Source organism: Anneissia japonica, unplaced genomic scaffold, assembly GCF_011630105.1.
Source record: "Anneissia japonica isolate Jap-2015-1 unplaced genomic scaffold, ASM1163010v1 scaffold17412_len611537_cov169, whole genome shotgun sequence".
Taxonomy (NCBI): Eukaryota; Metazoa; Echinodermata; class Crinoidea; order Comatulida; family Comatulidae; genus Anneissia; species Anneissia japonica.
The window spans coordinates 298,912-318,069 of NW_022695890.1; the positions used below are offsets into that span (position 1 = coordinate 298,912).

Genomic DNA, 19,158 nt, shown 5'->3' on the forward strand with positions numbered 1-19,158 from the left:
GGAGGGCATGCCATCGTAACCACCAAAGTCAAAGAATAATAAAACGTACGATAAAAACCATCTGAGGGAAATTATGACGCATTTTCATTCTTACGTTTAAGCTGAAGAATTTGCTTATAACGTTATGAAGAAGTAAATCGCACGGACGGGAAGCAAAGTGCGCCCCTTCGTCTTTACCATTAACATTCGTTACGTAGTTTAAGATTTTGATTGCGAAGGATACGCATGGTTTACACCACCGATCGATGATGTGGCTGAGTATCGACTACAGTGCAACCTCAACGTTTAGAAAGGAGATACTCCACTGAGTTTAGTACGGTACGGTAAGCAATTCAGATCCGAGCGCATCGACACACCAAGAAGCGTATTAGTGCGCACTTTGCCGCTGAAAATACATGTACACGACCGGTTTCCCGAGTTTATTTACTTAACAGAAATGTTACATTTTGAATCACAATTATGATTGTAGTGATAGGTAAGTATATGCTCAGCTGCAATTATTTTTTTTTCTCAGAATCAGATAGGAATTCCAAAATCGATAATTTCTGCAATCATATGTGATTAGAAATTTGTACTTTAAAATTCAAAATATTTTCTACTATTGGGCCTGAATGGTAAATGTATCTATTCGAGTTTACCGTTTTCACCGTCTACCCACTGATAAGTAAGATTCAAGAATCATGGATTTAGATTATGAAATCATGGGTTGTCTATTGCGAATTCGCAATTAAATTTAATATCATTTTCCGAAGTCGTAGCGGTAACGGCCGGTAAGTTTTTTTAAAGAGATTGAAGACCACACGTTAGGCACGTTAGGCAATTTGGTTAATGTTTTTTTTTTCTAAATAAAACTTTCTTTTCCAAGTATTTTGAATTATAAAACAAATGTCGCAGTGTTTTGCATTTCCTGTAAAATTGTATACCTATTGACCATTAACAAAATTTTCCTAAAATATAACTTACGATTGCCAACGTTACGTTTTTTTACATTTCTAACCCAAATTAAAAGTTATGGTACGATAAAAACTTGATTGTAGATCCCATTAGATGGTACGGTAGCCCAGTTATCTGAAGGGTTTGTATTGTCATATTATGGAACAGAGCAGTTGCGCGGAACAGCGCGTACATCTCAGCGGCGGAATGATTTAAGAAAATAATATACGGCCAGTTTGCTTGATCGCATTTCCCAAACTGTGTGTGGCGTGTCAAATCAGAGCCTACCGCCTGCACGAAGCCGCTGAGAAGGCGATGGCTGCAATGCTCAATGTCGTTTATGCTCACCTAACCCCTGCCTAGAAATGTCCTCAAGTTACCCGAGTCGTGAGGGTGGTATTTTTTACTGCCGGAATTTCGTGGCTGTATTGGCGATAAGCGACATGATATGTGAATATTAAAATCACGACTGATAATGATCTATAGGATTTGCCGACGTAAACAGTCACTGGTAAAGTTTAAAAATGTATTTAAGTTATGAGCTACGTTGGTAGGCCTATATCATCATATTTCATATATATATATATACATTGTATATATATATATATATATATAATAAATTATTTGCAAAATAAATTATTATAAAAGTAATAATATTATTAAGAATATAAGAAATAGTCCTAGGTTTTAATAACTTAAATTATTGTTGCCAATTTTTTTAATTAAGCACTCTATTGAGAAAGTACTTTTGCTGTTGCATTTTGCTGGCTCACTACTATAATGTAGTTTAATATATCATATAAATGAATATATACATGCACACATAGGCCTATGTATATAGGCCTATATATATGCATATATATATATATATAGGCCTATGTATATAGGCCTATATATATAGACATATAACGATGAGTTATCGAGCCACACCTCCGCTTAGCGACGTGTCTTGGGTCGTAATTATCTTTTTAAACGACACGAATGACACTTTCTCCATCATATAGGCCTATTCCTGTCTCTTATACACATCTAGATGTGTATAAGAGACAGTACCAGGTCCATGCTCAGTGCATTGCTAATGAAATTTTATTATTAATCTGATATTTCCCGGAACATTCTCTGCTACAGAAACAATTTCACTGGGCCGCCTTAGAAGCATAATAATGATGGTATGTCTGCTGTTTCCGCGTGCGCCTGTTTTGTATTAGGCTATCAAGATTCTCTATCGGTCTGGTGTATATACATTTATAAGTGTACTGTTTTACTATAGTAGCGCCAATGCAAGTGAAATTCAACAAAAATATAACGTCGTAACATATGTAGGCCTATTCATTATTTTAATCAAATTATTATTTTAGGTTCGATCTGTGTATTAAGGCAAAAATTAACGAACTGGACATAGGCCTACAGGTCTGACAATAGTCATGGGTGAGCAAACAAACATGACCTGTGTTTACAATAAAATTGTTAAGGCGAAACATATATTCCGCCATATCACGTTAAACAGTTTAAAAATGAGGCCTATTTGAAAATGTTAAAACCATTAATCAAGCACCGAGTTATAAATCTGAGATAAAAAAAAAAACCTTGATTGTTCCTTGTAGGCTAATAATATGATGAATGGTAGTGAAGCCGGGCACTCAGTGTGCGACGGTCGTCGGTCGACGCGATCCTATAGAGAACGCTACAGTACGACAACACGCGCACATCGTATCGTTTTTAATGACGACTGGTTCAGCCTACCACCAATTAGCAACAGACAGCGTCGCGCCGTTTAACGCTCACATGGAGCGGGGCTGGATTCGTCGTACGACAGTCGTATTATTTCTAAATACACACAAAACGACAACGTAAACGTTCTTAAACGCGTGCGTTTGCGCAATCGCGTTTTACTGTTCTGGTTCTGAGTGGTCAGTCGTAAGTTTGATTTTTCAAAGCTTCATTCACTACATACAATGGAAGAAAATAACTCATACAATGGCGCGTATAGAAAAGTAATTGCGTCATTATTTCATGCGTTTTGAACTCCTGAACATCAGTGTTAAGAAGTTTAACCTAAGAAAAATTGTAGCCTAAAATAGTAGGCCTACATGTGTTTTCGCGCCCGATAAACAATGTAAGTGCGAGCGTATCTAATGTAAGAAAATTAAAGGAACGAGAACAAAATACAACTTAACTCAAAAAACCAAACCAAGTAGCAGTGACCTCCTAATAGAAAAATTGACATTATTGTAGAAAATAGAGTGGCCATATAATATGTGTATTGAACACGTCGAATAACGCCACCAACGGTTCCGTATTCTTTGAAACGTATCCCTTTGTCAAAAAAAGTGTTTAGTAGGTTTTTCGTTCACCTTCTCAATTCTAAATAGGCCTAACATTCAAGAGCTTGACAGAACTTGGTCAGATGTGTCTCATAAGTTCTTTATCCCTATATAAACACAAACATTTTACATTTTTAATTAATCCAATATAGTTTTAACTTAAATTACGGAAAAAACCACCATGGTGTAGACATCGGCGCGCGCGTCCTGTGTGTGTAGTTGGGGGGGGGGGGTTGACTGCATTCATGGATAGCGACGGTTGACCGTCGTTAATTTTATACAATGTACTGTAATGTCATTTTATACCAACGTAGGCATATGATATAATTTTTGTTATTTTGTGATTTTCATAGATATAATTATATACTTTCTTCATATTGGTAGATACTTTACTGTGTTTCTATAAGGAATATATTGAATACAGTAGTTGCGGGCGTACAGTAAATATACGCGGAACTTTACCGCATTTTTCTTTATAGATAATCGGCTGATAAAGTATCGGTATCGTCGCAAATCAAAACTAGATTTTGGTTGGCTGACAGTTGTACAACCCATTCTCTTTAAAACTGTTTATCCAATAAATGAAAAGGGCAACATGTCATTGCAAATATCACAACCACGGCACAACATCTTTCATCAATTTCTATTTTTTTATATTTTTTTATAATCGGATTAATACAATGCCATCATGAGTCTTATGTATTAATTGTAGATCCATTACACTAAATGACAGGACTCGATAACCCTAGACCCAGCCTAGACAGATTGAAGCAACCGGCGCCAGGCGGATCGTCGCACCTGGCTTGATGAGACGTATCAGTAAATATTCAGGCTGCATTCGCTGTTAAGTGCAATAATCCATGACAGTTACAGGGTAAATATCGCAAAACGATTTCATTTTCCCCCTCAGAAATCGTCTAATTCATGGCACTCACGCCAACTCCATCAAAGCGCGACAACTGTTAAAGATGTATTCCTATTATGTTATTGTAAATAATGCATGGTGTATGAGCTTCCGTCGCCACCGGTCCAGCGGGGACGGTGATGATATGGAAAATAGGAATCGGAAACTGACGATGAGTTATCGAGCCACACCTCCGCTTAGCGACGTGTCTTGGGTCGTAATTATCTTTTTAAACGACACTAATGACACTTTCTCCATCATATAGGCCTATTCTTAGCAAAAGTAACCGTTATAAATTATAAGCTTCCGCTGTCTGTTGTGGCCTATACAGTGAGTGTAAAATCGGGTCTCGAGGGCAAAAGGTTGGGGGGGGGGGGCTCGTAAAGCTGCTTTGCCATACAATCCCTACACGCTATCGCCGACATCTTTCGGTGATGCTGATTGGTCAGTCGAATCGGCGAACCTTCCCGATTGCGTCGATTGCACTGAAAACACGGTAGCGACAGTGTAGCGACTTTAAGGAAACTAGTCTTTCCAACATCTCTTCAAAGCGAAACTTAATTTCGGAACACTGATTTAATGATAATAAACACACTCTTTGTCCGATATCGTCCAATATGAAACAATATATTCTAGAAAAAGATGCCGCACTATTGACGTTTTGGTAACAATTGCACTTAAATCAACTGTTTATACACTTTAATTTATGTGTCGCCAAAACAAGTTAAATTTTTGCCAAAGTTGATGTTACACGTTGAATGAGAAACACACTCTTTGTCCGATATCTTCCAATATGAAACAATATATTCTAGAAAAAGATGCCGCACTATTGACGTTTTGGTAACAATTGCACTTAAATCAACTGTTTATACACTTTAATTTATGTGTCGCCAAAACAAGTTAAATTTTTGCCAAAGTTGATGTTACACGTTGAATGAGAGAAGCGTACTGATGATAGTTTTCTAACAGGCAAGAAGGCATGGTGGGCTGCAGGCCCCCGGAAGCTCCGGCGACATGTGGAGTGGTGGATGTTGATCCCTGTCCCTCACCGGTCGACACTTACCTGAGAGTGAGATAGGTTTGATTTTTTTTTTTACAGTGGAGGCGGGCTCAGGAAGTTGAAATAGAGAGGCCCAGGGAGGGACTTGCACAGATAGAGTGTCCACAAGCCTCAGTCCCACCATGGTTGGGGCTGAGGTAAGAAAAATTACGATATGGCACCTCGGCACTCTCAGATTTAAATTTGAATATAATTTTCTGTTTTCTCCTTCAAAAAAAATTAGGAGGGTGGGAGCCCATGCCGGCTGGGCTACCCTTGAATCCGCCGCTGTTTAATATAACATTTTGACAGCTCCCATTTGGTTTCACAAATGACTACGGTAATTTGTAATGTCAAGCGAAAAAGTCACTACAGTTTTTACAACTATTAATTAATTAATTAATTAATTAATTACAATACTATAAATTCTGTATAATTAACCGTCTGAGAACTTTATTTTAATAAATAACCTAATTAATATCTTATTGTTTACGTTATGTTATATGGAATTAAAATGTGGTTATATTACGTTAGTTTGATGGTTTACTGTAAGCCAATCAGTTACACTTACATCTTCATCGGTAACATCGGCCCTGTGCCTAAATACAGAATTTATCACTGGTGCTGGGAGCAGTCACAAAAGTGGGTGGGGGAGGGGTAGGCCCCCAGTAGAAAAAGTGGAGGGGAAAATTCCCCAACCCCTCTTCCGCCGTTGTCCGGATTTAAAAACACGATACTTTCTAGTTACTTTGTTTTGTCAATTTAAAAAAAGGGGGTATTTAGATTTAAAGCGTCCCCTCACTCCTCCTTAATCAAAACTGACCAATCAAAGCAGGACAAGGAATACGCACATGTCCCACAAACTCACACGCACGAGTTAGCAACAATTCAGTGGGCGGGGGCTTGGCGGAACCGTCCATTTTATAGCGCCCAGGCCTACCGCGTGCAGACGCATGTCAATGACTTTTTTGTGTGCGTTCAGATTAACCCATTGAGTCAAGCAATAATAATGTAATATAAACATACAGTAAACATGGGGTTGCCATGCAATTAACTAATGTATAAAAAGTGGCCTAAAAATTTTAATTTGCACAAACACACATAGGCCTATCATATAGGCCTATTCATTAAATGAAACGTATTCAAAATTAAACAATGGTCGGCACAATTGTATAGTTCAATAGACTTTGACTAATACCCAGCTTTGAAATGAGAACACAATTTGAATAAACATCATCAACAGGCCTAATCCGCATTCAAAAAACTAATTCCGTGATATTGTATCGAATTCTTCTCTTTGAAATTGACCCAAAATGCGTCAGCACCAGCAAGATAACACGTCAAACAGGCGTGGTCGCGTCGATATTTAACGCAGTATGCAAATTGCGTCAACTGGGATGGCAAGGAAAGACTTTATAATTATTACATAAAGTTGGATGCTTCAACAAGAAGATTCACTCAAGTCAACGCGATTTATTCGGTATATCAAACATATCGGCTGTGACGCAATGACGAGACTTTAAGACGTGAATTAGTGTCGAATGCGTCATAAACGAAGATGAAATTTCTAAGCATACGCGATGAATTTGATATTAAACGCATTGAATATTCTATATACACGACTGGGACATAGTGACTATATAGAGATGCAATTTAGAATCATATTATAAAACGCTAGATTGCTGTTGATTAATATTGCAACACCTCCGGCCAGATACAGCGGAGAAATAGTCATGTCTGGCACCGGAGGGGTAATTTCAGCGATATCCATACAATAGTTTAATTCAATACAATACTGTAGAGTCGGCTTTGTTGATGTTCAGAATGAGCTGATCATATCAGATAACCTAATCCCTTCCATCGATTGAATAAATGAATCAAAAAGAATACCGTATTACGATCGTAAAATTATGAATCAGAAGGCCAAATAAAAAAAAATTAAAAATTGTGTCGTGTCCCGCCCCTCATGGGCTACCCCTTCTTTAAATTTCGCAAACCAAAACACACTTTATCCTGTATAATCCGGACATCGTTAGGCAAATGTGTGCCTCCTGTCCTAAATACGACTTATAATTTATATAGGCCTACATATATAATTACATACATACATTTTATATATAGGCCTATACTAAACTCAAATACGTAAGATGTTGACTTTAGAAACACTAAAATTTATTCATGAGGGGCTCATGAGGACATACAGATAGTAAACCCAATCGGAATACCATAAACATCAAAGGAAGTATTTAAAGAGTGGTCGTATACTTATACGATGCGGGTTTATATTCTCTAGTTTAATGTTTATCACTGGATTCATACTGCGTCACCCACTCCGATTTACATTAGTTGTGAGATGAGAAAACTCACACAATGGTTCCTATGCGGCAACCATTTCCAAAATATAACCTTTGAACCTGACGAAGGCAGCGCTATTCTCTATATACAGCTGTCTCTTATACACATCTTCCGTTATTGTTAAATTTTGTCAATTGTTTATTCAGTAGATGTTATTGCAGCACCAAATTCTTTTTTTATTATTATTTTAAATCAATACAGTGAGGCCTATTGCCAGTTGTAGGCCTGTATGAAGTGTATATATTTAAAACCAACGAGTTAAAACATGGATAAACAAAATTACTCCGTGGTTAAACCATGGTTGAACCGTAGGTTAATACAGAGTACTGTAGTCCTAGAAATAGGCCGATAGCCCTAAGCGGTAGGGCGGTTCGGTTTTTTTAGCCGATGATGACGTCATTCTGCATTGTTTGCTCATAATTAAGGACAGAGTTTTAACCGTTCACTAATGATTCTACATCGTGAAGAAAGTGCAACCCAATGTTTTTTAGTCCATTGACAAAGAAGCGGTCTCGAGGAACAAACTCGATGCCTGTTGTGTTTGTATGGGTATAGTGGCTGGCGGAAAACTCATCCAGTGCATTTAGCACCGAGAACCAGAATATAAAAAACACGTCTCGTCTGCTGGTAAATTGGAAATATCCAGTTAATATTTGCTGTGAAAGTTGAATGGTTTTGAGTTCAGCCAACGTACTTTATTTCTGTTTATATCTATGTAATCTGCCTTCAGTAATTGGACCCGAGCCAACAATGATAATCTTCAATGCTCGCCGCACCACCACAAAATTTAATTATACATGACCATTTCAATACAACTCGCCTCACATTAAACAGAATATGTATTCGCATTTATTGGCTTCTTTTACTGTTTGTCTTTACTCAGGGTAGGAAAAGTTTACGAGAAGCCGAAATTGCGCCAAGTTGTTCATATAAATTTAATAAGTTGGTTCGAAAGTCACAAAGGCAAAATGAATAGACTATATCGTCGGCAAGCTGATGCGGCCGCTCTTCTAGTCCTGGTCTTACGACCTGTCTCATGAGGGGCTCATGAGGACATACAGATAGTAAACCCAATCGGAATACCATAAACATCAAAGGAAGTATTTAAAGAGTGGTCGTATACTTATACGATGCGGGTTTATATTCTCTAGTTTAATGTTTATCACTGGATTCATACTGCGTCACCCACTCCGATTTACATTAGTTGTGAGATGAGAAAACTCACACAATGGTTCCTATGCGGCAACCATTTCCAAAATATAACCTTTGAACCTGACGAAGGCAGCGCTATTCTCTATATACAGTGGTTATTTTTCCTTCAGCTTACGTACTCGCAATCCCTTTGATGAAAACCGGCATACATTATTATCACAAAGTGGGGATTATCTCTACTGCCAACCATAAATGCTCGTTTGACCTGAAACTTCCCTGTTGACAAATTAAGACCAACAATATTCCGTCGATAGGGGTCAATATTGTCCACCTTTTTTTTAATTAAAGAATTGCATCCAGCAATAGAAATAGATGTTAGATCCTGCCCATTTAATTGAAAATACGTTCATATGAATTTTCTGTGTTTTAGTTAGTCATAGAAATAATGATAGCGAACACGATAGTAAAAGCTCTGTAACGTATTTTTATGCGACGTTTCACGTTAAGTCAATTACCTATTTTGATGAATCGCACCGACCGATGCCTTTGATGCCGATTGGTGCGGCAAGCCTTTGTGACTACGTCACTGCCCTTTGGGACCTCTGGAGCAGGCGGGCATGTGCTTTGATGTTGTGCACTTTGAAACGCTCGGCTCAATAGGCTTCCCCACTGCTAGCGGCTGCATTTTTATTTGAGTGTGGATTCCTTATACAGCTTGTCGCTAATTTTCACTTCATTTTCAATGCAAATTCTGTCTTTAAACACATTTCTAACACTTTGGAATACTCGATAATATTCTGTGTGTCTAAGGTAAGCAACAACATTAAAATAATATTTGAAAATCTTCTTTGTTTTCCGCCTATTTCACGGATTATTATGTTATCGAACGTGGACGAGGCGACGCGACTGGCTTGGTTGTATGTAGTTGTAGGCAGTTGTTTCCTGCCGCTTTTTTAGTATGGAGTGACCGTCTGGCCTAGCTCTCCCAGTTAATAATAAGGTTGTTTCTGTATTGAGCTTTCTGTGTTCAGATTTACATGTGAGTGCTCATTGTTATTTATGACATATCTTATTTTATTAAGCGCTCGTTTTATCAGCAAGATGACTGAACAAGGCGGTGGATATCACAGGAGTTTCATCACTGCTGCTAGGCTAGTATATTAAGCAGCCTGGTTGGTGATGTGTTCGGTATTTCAAAGCAAAGCTCCTTGGCTTTGATGATTCTGACTGGTATTTTTGTGGCCGACTAGCGTGCTTTCCTTTTCACTTAGTAATATTCTTTCTAATAAAGGAAGATTTACTGTTTTGCCTCCGTGTTTTGAATGAGAAAAGTATGGGTAAGTAAACTAACCTAATGTTTTGGCGACGTTAGTGTCCCGATGCGATCATGATGATAAGGGGGGGCAACGTGTGACACTGACAACAGTTCAGGAGGAGGCCTAGCCCACCCAGGCCTGGACTGTCTTTCCGTATTCTAGACTATGCTTGACTTTCCAATAATCCACTTATCCAATAATTATGGTTTCTCATTAAGTTAATTAACCATTAATTAAGACAGGTAACGTCTTCGTGGTGCACCATTTTCATACCCGACTTGTTTGTAGTACATGTCAACAACTTTGTGGTGTTGCCAGAATCAGGGCAAAATTATGCCGTGGTTGCCAGATAAGTGGGCACTGAGCATGCCTAGTGGAAATAGTATGAATGTCACTCAAAATGTTATTCTACTTTTCGCTTTTATTTTATCTTCATCAAGAGAAATACATACTACAAAGTGTTACTATCGATATACAGAACCGTCCTAATTATTGGTTAATTAACTTAATTAGAAACCGTAATTGTGGAATAATAAGTGGCTTATATGAAAGTCAAAAAATCATCAAAGAACATCTTAGTGTTGAATAATTGCAAGTTATAAATAATTTGGTAACCGTTTCCAGGGCTAAATGCGAAACCGTATTAGCGCCCATTAGCCTAGGTAATGAACAGTTACAGAGTTCGATATGATCCAGAATTTTTTTTTTTTGTGTACTGAGAGCGCATCACCTTTTTTTAACAAGCACACCGCTGTATTAGGCCAACTACACATTAAACAAATGGCTTGAAAGTCTCATTCAAAAACACATGTTAGGTAAGTTATACTTCTGCTATCACGCAATAATACAAGTGGAGCAGCGATTGGGATTGAACCAGGGACATGATCTACAAATATTTTCGTCCTTTATCCAGGGAGTGTGTCCCAAGTCTCTTGGAAATCGGTACAGCCAGAACTCCCGGAAAGTAACCCTTCTCCCGCAAATTAATATTATTTGCATGTTTTCACTAAGTTATTATCAATTGTCTCGCGGAAGTCGGTGCAAATGGATATCAGCAAAATGAAATTAAATGTGTTAAGAAAGCTCTATTAACCAGGTCAACTTAGAATCCCTGTTTGTGCCCATGCTAATTAGAATGGTCCTGCAGTACTGTATGTCTACATTTAGTTGGGTGTACTGTACTGGCAGGCCATATATTTTTTTTCTTCAAAAAGTCAAAATCATTTTATGTTGTTATTGTATGGAAACATGATTAAAATCCTAGAATCACAGCAAAGTAAAATTAAGTTATTATAGTACTAGGAATAATACCATGACTGAAAACAATGTATGATTTGGTTGCCTTGGTTAAATTCCTACCAATTTGTTAATGTACAACGCCATGTGCTCAGTTTTATTGTCAACACACAGCAGATGATAATTGATGCCAGTAGCCATGCATAGCCAGGCCTACCGATGTACTGTACCATATTTCCAACCGAAGTTGTAAACAGTGCAGGGACTTAATTTTTGATCCTCTCACCAGGGCTTTGTCTCTTGGCCTACTGCCCAAAAAAATGTCAGACACCCAGTCCATACAGGTTGGTCGTTCCCCCCTCCCTCCCTTCAGAATATATGAATCCAAGAGCAACCACTGACTTAAAGTCAGGCTCCGGAGGAAAAAAAATTTTGATATGTTGTAGAACTGATTTTTCTAAGACAGAAAAAAGTTGTTTGACGAAAAACTGGGGAACGGTGAATGAGATACAAATTTTTTAATATTTAAAAACTGGGGGGGGGGGGCGTAACCGCCCTTTTTTACACCTTTCCCCCAGTTTTTAAATATTAAAAAAAGCGGTATCTCATCCACTGTTCCCTGTTTTTCGTCAAGCAACTTTTTTTTTCTGTCTTAGCCAATGCTTGAAGTCGAAACATTCAAAGAAAGCGTTTGAGAAGACAGTTCATATTCATGACATTGTGACATACTTCTTTACATAAATAAGTGATTACTTCTTTATTCATTGTGTTTGCTTCCACTTAACAAAGTATTTGAATATATTTAAAAGGTGTTGTCCATCCTTAGAGTGCTTGCCTGAGTCTGCGGGTGCCAGTAAGTAGTAGTTCAAGAACTGAAATCCTGTGTGAAGGGCCCAATTAAAATAATATTCTGTTGAAAACAAAAACATTAGATGGAGGTCAAAGTTCAGGAGAATTTACAGTTATGAAAAACAGTTCACTGCCGCTTCAGAACCCCCAAAGTATTCTGCAGAGGTCATTGGCTGCAATCAGATTTCCGGCTGGAAGGGTTTGATTGGAAAAAGGGTTTATAATCTGCAAATCTTCCCAGGTTGCGTTAAATAGAAAGAATGATATTGAGTGTTCAGCCAATTAGGTCAAAGCCAGCTCACGCTGAAAGACACTTTATACCGTTGATTAGTATATTAGTTTCGACATAACCCTTTTGCTTGTTTGTGAATGTATTATTTTGCATTCTGTCGATTTAAGGAGGCTGTTGATGTTTAGAACTTGATACCACAGATTATTTTGAACTGTAAATGTTTCCAGTTTATTTTTTATTAGACTATGAGCAAGGAAATATAATTATCAAGCCAGTATTGGGATTGCAGGGTCAATTGGTGCCAAGCATGGCAATTTTTACAATGTAGAATGACCTAAAAATTTATGCTGAACAACAATTTTTTTTTCTTAATGAATACTGTTCTTTAGGCTGATAAAACCAGATTAATCATCATGTATTTCTCCAGCTTCAAAAGATGTCTGGCTAAGAATGATAACCATCAGTAGTTGTATTGGTCAAGACAAGGCCTCACTGATAATAACCACACCACTGACTAAAGACCTTGGCTACAGATTTGATGAGGTTGATTGGAATGCCCACTGATTACATAAGAGGCCTACTGCTATCAGCGGTTCTAATTTGCATATTAAGCCAGTTAGTCTAGGTTAATTGAAGCATGTAGCTCCATGAATCTTTTTAATATCATACGCTGTGCAGTTGCTTATCAAGTGCTTGGTTGTTGGAGTATTTTATGCTTTTAACAGCCTAACAGTATGAACAAGTTCTTGTTTCTTTTTTTCACAGGCAACAGGAAATGTTGTGACGTTGATTAGACGATGAGTGTGGAAGTAGAGCGATTTTTGGCTGAATCCAACTTTCCAGAAGACTTACCGACTTCCCTGCGGCCTCCAGTGCCCGGAGAAGAAAATGAAGCAGACAGTCAACCGGGGAGCCTCTACAGTGGCAGTAGCAAGAGCAATACGTCTTCAAAAAACTCACAGGGTACATGCAGTAGCGCCACGCCTAGGAAGTCAAACTTACTGGCTACTGCGAAAATGAAAAATACAACGGACGAGGATGCTCCTTTGGGTTTTGAACCCGAAGGCAGCGACTCCATCACACCGCCATACACGCGGTGGACGGAGTCGCTGCATGCCTTACTCAATGACAATGATGGAATTAGTTTGTTTACTCAATTTTTAGAACAAGAAAAGGAAGAACATTATTTAAAATTTTGGCTTGCTTGCCAAGGATTCAAAATGCGAGATGAGAAAACTCGTTATGAGCTTTCAAAGCTCATCTGTAAAAAATTTATCAAACAAAATGCTCAGTCTGCTATCAAACTGAGTGCCAACACAAGGACTTGCATTGAGGACAGTCTGAAAAAATGTCAGGTCTCTGTTGACCTTTTCGACCAGGCTCAGGCCGAGGCTGAATCATGCATTCGTGAAAATTTGTATCCAGTATTTTTGAAAAGTGACATTTATGTGCAATACATCAATAACGGTGGTATGAGTGAAAAGACGAGCGACTGTAGTTCACCCTCGTCCAATGGTATTGTCTCAGAGAGATACCTACCGACGCTTGTTGAGGATGAGGAACTAGGAATTATCCATTCAGACATTGATGATTCAGAGTTGGTATCAAAACCGCCAACGCGGCTAACTGCCGAATACCTTCAGCAAACATCAAGACATAGACTTTTGCTTGGACATAATAAACGCCAAAGGAGGGACGAGTAAGTATTTAAAATTTTATTGCATTTTAATTCAGTTATTTCTCTCAAAAACACAGGAAAAATACAAAAAAATGATGAGACTGATGCAAAGAGAAACAAGAAGGGAGAAAAACAAAAAAGCGAACTAAATCAACTATTGAGTGGTTTCCCCTAGAATACAATAAAAATATCACAATACTGTATCAACAATAAAGAAATAACATCATTAATGTTCAAAAAAGTGCCAACACATCTATAAAATTGACACTTTTATTTGTTAATAGGCAGTGATGATTAAACCTTGTTAATTTTTTATTTTTTTTTTGTGGTAATCTTCAGATCCTATTAAAACCATGATCCCATATAATTTGAATATATGATAATTCTTTAATGATTTTGTTGTGACTCTACCCCTCTAAATGTTAATTGGAATACTTTAATAGCAGCAGTTGTAAATCAAGTCTTTGTGTTTTACAGTGTCTCTCCGATTTTTCTGAAGCTGTCCAGAATGAGTTTAATTCAATTTAGCCGGCATTCTTATAGGATTAGTAAGGCATGAAAAAGTTGCTTTTTATGCCGCGCAATGCTGTAAACCTGATACTCAGTATCCATTTTGCCAGATACCTAGCCCGGTTGGACGTGAACAGAATTAAAATAATTGCACGAAGCCGTCGCTGGCAGTACGGTGTGTCTAATGTTTGGCCGCCAGGGTGGCAAACACCAAAAGCAGCCATGTCTTATCTGCGTTGAACTGACCGTGGATATTTTTTGTTCCATAGAACAGATGTTTTAATTGGATATTTTGCAGAGAAATTTTAACTGCTAAAAATTTACCTGTGCTACATAATTCTTTCGCATTTAGCCTCAAGGTATTGCTGAAGAATGAGTCGGAGAAAGTTCTCTAATAAGCTTTTGGTAATCACCATTCCACCGGTGTGATTTAATAAACATGCTTTTAGTACAATATTTATAGCAGCAGAAGATAGACTAAATTGAGTTTTGCCTCACAAAATATCCCGCAGTTCTCTCTTAATGCTAAAATAACCCACATAAATGAACTAATCAGTGATATCGAAGGAAGTTTTTAATAGAAAAATATGAGGAAAGAGCCAGTAATAGATTATTATTTATTCTTATATACAGTTTTCCATCCCGAGAATTAAATTTCTCTGTTCATTGTACATCAAAGATAAAAGTTATGGACAAGGATCAAACATTGTCCTGAGGGTCACTATTATTTAAATTCTCCTATTTTCTACAGGTATTAATTACTAAACCCATTTTCTACCTTTTAGCCTTGACTCCTTTGCTCTCATCAGGACCAGGCACTGATGTAGTTTTTCAGTCATTTAAATATTATTTTTATAGGTTTCTACTTGCAGGCTTTTGTTCTTAAAAAAACTACAAACTTCAGGCTTAAGAAAATACACGCATTATACTGGTCTGCAAGTATGCTCTTAATAAATTTGAACATTTATGTTATAAAGCAGTAAGACGTCAAGGGTAGGATATATCTGGCATTCAAATCCGACAGTTTTGTGTATCTGCTAATAAATTTTTACTACTGAAGTTTGAGATGTCAGGTTTTGAGTGGTTTCTACATAGCTCAGCTGTGCTTACTAGCTGGCCAGATTTTTAGTGTTGGTGATAAAAGCAGTGCTCTGATGCCTTCATGGAGCCAGACTGGGCTATAAACCAAAGCCTAGGCTAGGCCGTAAAACATTCAACATACAAACACTCCACATTGCAGATGAATTGACAATGTTATATGATAGTCTGTTGTTGAGTAACAGAGAAAAGATCATATTTTTCCAATTATTGCGAATCAACGAAAATGAAATCCTGCACAGTAAATGAAAAGCATCTCAAAATATGTTAATTTGGAATTCCTATATAAAACATGCAAGTAACGCCATGCAAATAGAATGACAATATGCTGCTTAATGGAAATAGCAAAGATTGAATGTTCATATTATTGTATATAAGGTATATATATAGACAGTCTGTAGGAATGATACTTACTGTATTAACAATCATATCACTAATGTTCATATTATTGTATATAAGGTATATATATAGACAGTCTGTAGGAATGATGCTTACTGTATTAACAATCATATCACTAATGCTATATTAAAGCTAATGATAGTGAGCTAGGGTTTATTTTCTCTTTGTTTATCCGGTAATTGTCCATCTTCAATCTGTTTATAAGCTAAATTGTTTACTCTATAATTTCAAGTACAATAATCAATGAAACATGAATCAATTCAAATCTAAATTCAAAATTGTAACATATATACCAATAATAAATATATAAGTAAGGTTGATGATAATTTAACAAATATTTAAGCCCCCCTTCCCTCCCTCCAGCAGTGCATGATTAAAATATTAAACATGTGGCATGGCCTCCAAGGGTTTAACTTATCCTCTGCAAAAGCCAACTATTCAGAGTTTGACCTCATTTTTGCAAGATGCGTGGAGCCTTCTTATAATTGGCCTGGTAGGGGTGGAATGCTAGCGAAACTCCTCCAGGATCCAAGTTACTTCTGTTGTGAAACAAGTAATCTATGTTTTTCTTTAGGCTAAATCCCTTAATGAAAAATAAAAGTGACAGAAATGGTACCTGGTATCTGGTACATAGTGCAAATGTGGGCTCCTGTTGTTATCACTTGCCTTAAAAAAATTGTTACATTTTTAATATTCCATTTATTGTAGACCGGTGCTTCAAAACTTTTAAAGAAATATTTTGTGTTAATTTTTAAAGAGGTTTGAAAATGCCTAATTTTCAAAATCAATTTAGTACAGTATTAGAAATTTGAAAAAAAAAAAAATGTCTCGGCTGAAAATAACATACAGTACATACTAAGAAACACAATAAATTGTAAAAATAAAACAAAATATTTAAAACCAGTGAATAGAAGTTACCGTAATTGCTTGAATAAGCGCCGCACAAACATGATTTTTTTCGTTGAGTACCGTGGCGCTTCGTCTAGAGTATATATTTAATGTATACAGTGTTAAAATTAATAAACAACACAATGAAGACAAGCATTTATTATAAATATTTGTTTAGAATGATAGGACCTATGATAGGCCCACTGAACTACTATAGGTAACATGGAAATTTGCAAGGAGAGCGCCACACCAATATTTTTTTTATAAGCGCCGCTCTCAAATAAGTGCCGCACTGAAGCCGCCACAAATGTTATAAGCGCCGCTGCGCTTATTCGAACATTTACGGTAGACCTTGAATTATATTATTTTTTTACTATACAAAATTACATTTGATTTTCATTATTGAAAGAATGTTTATCAAGGCTTGGATACAGTGCCTCAAAGAAAATATAATTTTTTTTATTAATCTTCCAAGGTTCAAATTGGTATCGTTACCATCAAATCCAACATTAACCTACTAGTCTTTGTCCTCATAATATATAATAAGAGCAGATTTAGAAAAATCCGGAATCCAAAAGCTTTGACATGAAGTCTGATATAAAATAACACTACAATAATAGGCAGGTAAAATAGTGCTGGTATGAATAAAATTGTGGCAGAAAAAAACGAATCCATCATTTAATTTCTGTCAGCATTGTTTCTGACACAATTGAGAATCTACACAATAGATTGCCACTATGGTAGTCTTCATCCCTAGGCTGCCTGGACAAGGTATTTGTTTGTGTCATTTATTGTATGATGAGATTTTATTTAAATGAGAGTTTGCTTCCTTGTTCTTGCTGCATAAATAACTCATCCCTTTATTCAGAATCTCAAATCCACCTACTGCAATGCTGTGATAAGATGACAAACAGCTCATTTTAATTGACTCTTTTATATCAAATTTTACTGGCGAGGGAATTATATTACAATTCAGCCCAAATGAATCATTCATAAAATTTTACATTGTTTTTTTCCACCAGAAATGTACATACAGATCTTTGTCCTACATAAAAGGCTTTGCTTTACCTTAATTTCAACATTTATTATAGAAATTAATTAGGATTTTGGGTATGTTTTTGTAAGTTTCCTTTTTACAAAATACAACCATTCATAGATTATTGGTCTATAGAAAAAATATGTCAAAGTGTGTGTAGCTTGATCCATTACTAACGTTTTAGGCTAATCAAACACTTTTCATAGACAACTCAACCTCTTTTTTGTGAAAAAAACACTTAAGACACAGTGGCTGGCTCCATTAGTGGTAATTTATAATGGTATGTTCTGTAAATAGAACACACACACAGACAACAAGTAAAATATGTCAATTCAAAATGTTCTTGTATGAAGACTGAACACCCCCATGTTATTTATGGTACAAGCCAACAGGCCAGTGTTTAGTTAACTCACAGGCGGTGCCAACAGCATATAATGTGGTGTCACTTTCCAGATATTTGACCTAAGGTCATCCACACTTGGATCACCAACTCTTTCTACGTTTTCCTCATGGATAATCTACCAGAAATAATTTAAAACTTTATAGATACGTTGAGACTAATCTTAACATGTCGTTTTAGAATAAGAAATAAGTCACCTTATCCTAATTTACAGAACAATATTATACAATGAAATTTTTTCTGCAGTGTCATCATCACTTTGATCTTTTGAAAAGACTTTCTTTCATAAGATAAAACATAATGATAGAAATAGTGTGGGATGACAAATTGCTATTCACCATTGTCAGAATTATAGTTCATTTTGAATCGTATGCCTGTATATATCCATTTAATGCACAATGCAATGGTTTTAATTATATAAAAAAAAGTTTTTATAGCGGATGTCTTCGGAAAACATAAAAGTATATTGATGAAGCTTACAATGTAGAAAGTGAATTTAGTAGCCTTTTTAGTTGAAAAACAAACAATGCAGGTTGTTAAAGTTTTTCAATGGTTCATTTCTAGTACCGGCTTAAGTTTGTGATTGTTTTAATGAAATTTACATCTGATATTGAAGTATGGTTTCCAGTGTCATAAAAAAAACATTGGACATTAAATTCTAGGTCTCAAAGGTCAAGGTAATTAATTCTGAAGTCCACAAAGTATAGTGGGTGTTTTCTGATTGCTATGTCAAAGGTTACATTTAGCTTATCCAAGTCATGTGAATGAGTTTATTAATTATGGTTTAAATTATATAAGACCAAATGAAT

General features: G+C 36.6%; 1 protein-coding gene across 2 annotated transcripts in view; it reads left to right on the forward strand.

Annotated features, from left to right (window-relative positions):
- Positions 1–341: 341 nt before the first annotated feature.
- LOC117101597 (axin-1-like) overlaps positions 342–19,158 on the forward strand; it is a 45,114-nt gene continuing 26,297 nt past the window's right edge. Inside the window, exons 1-2 of one of the 2 annotated variants that reach the window (XM_033241585.1) lie at positions 342–475; positions 13,106–14,039. In XM_033241585.1, the coding sequence (XP_033097476.1) occupies positions 13,138–14,039 (902 nt within the window). In that variant the 5' untranslated portion in view covers positions 342–475; positions 13,106–13,137. Of the gene's footprint in view, positions 476–9,300; positions 9,518–13,105; positions 14,040–19,158 lie in introns of those variants that run through there. The other variant, XM_033241584.1, reaches the window with a different exon arrangement.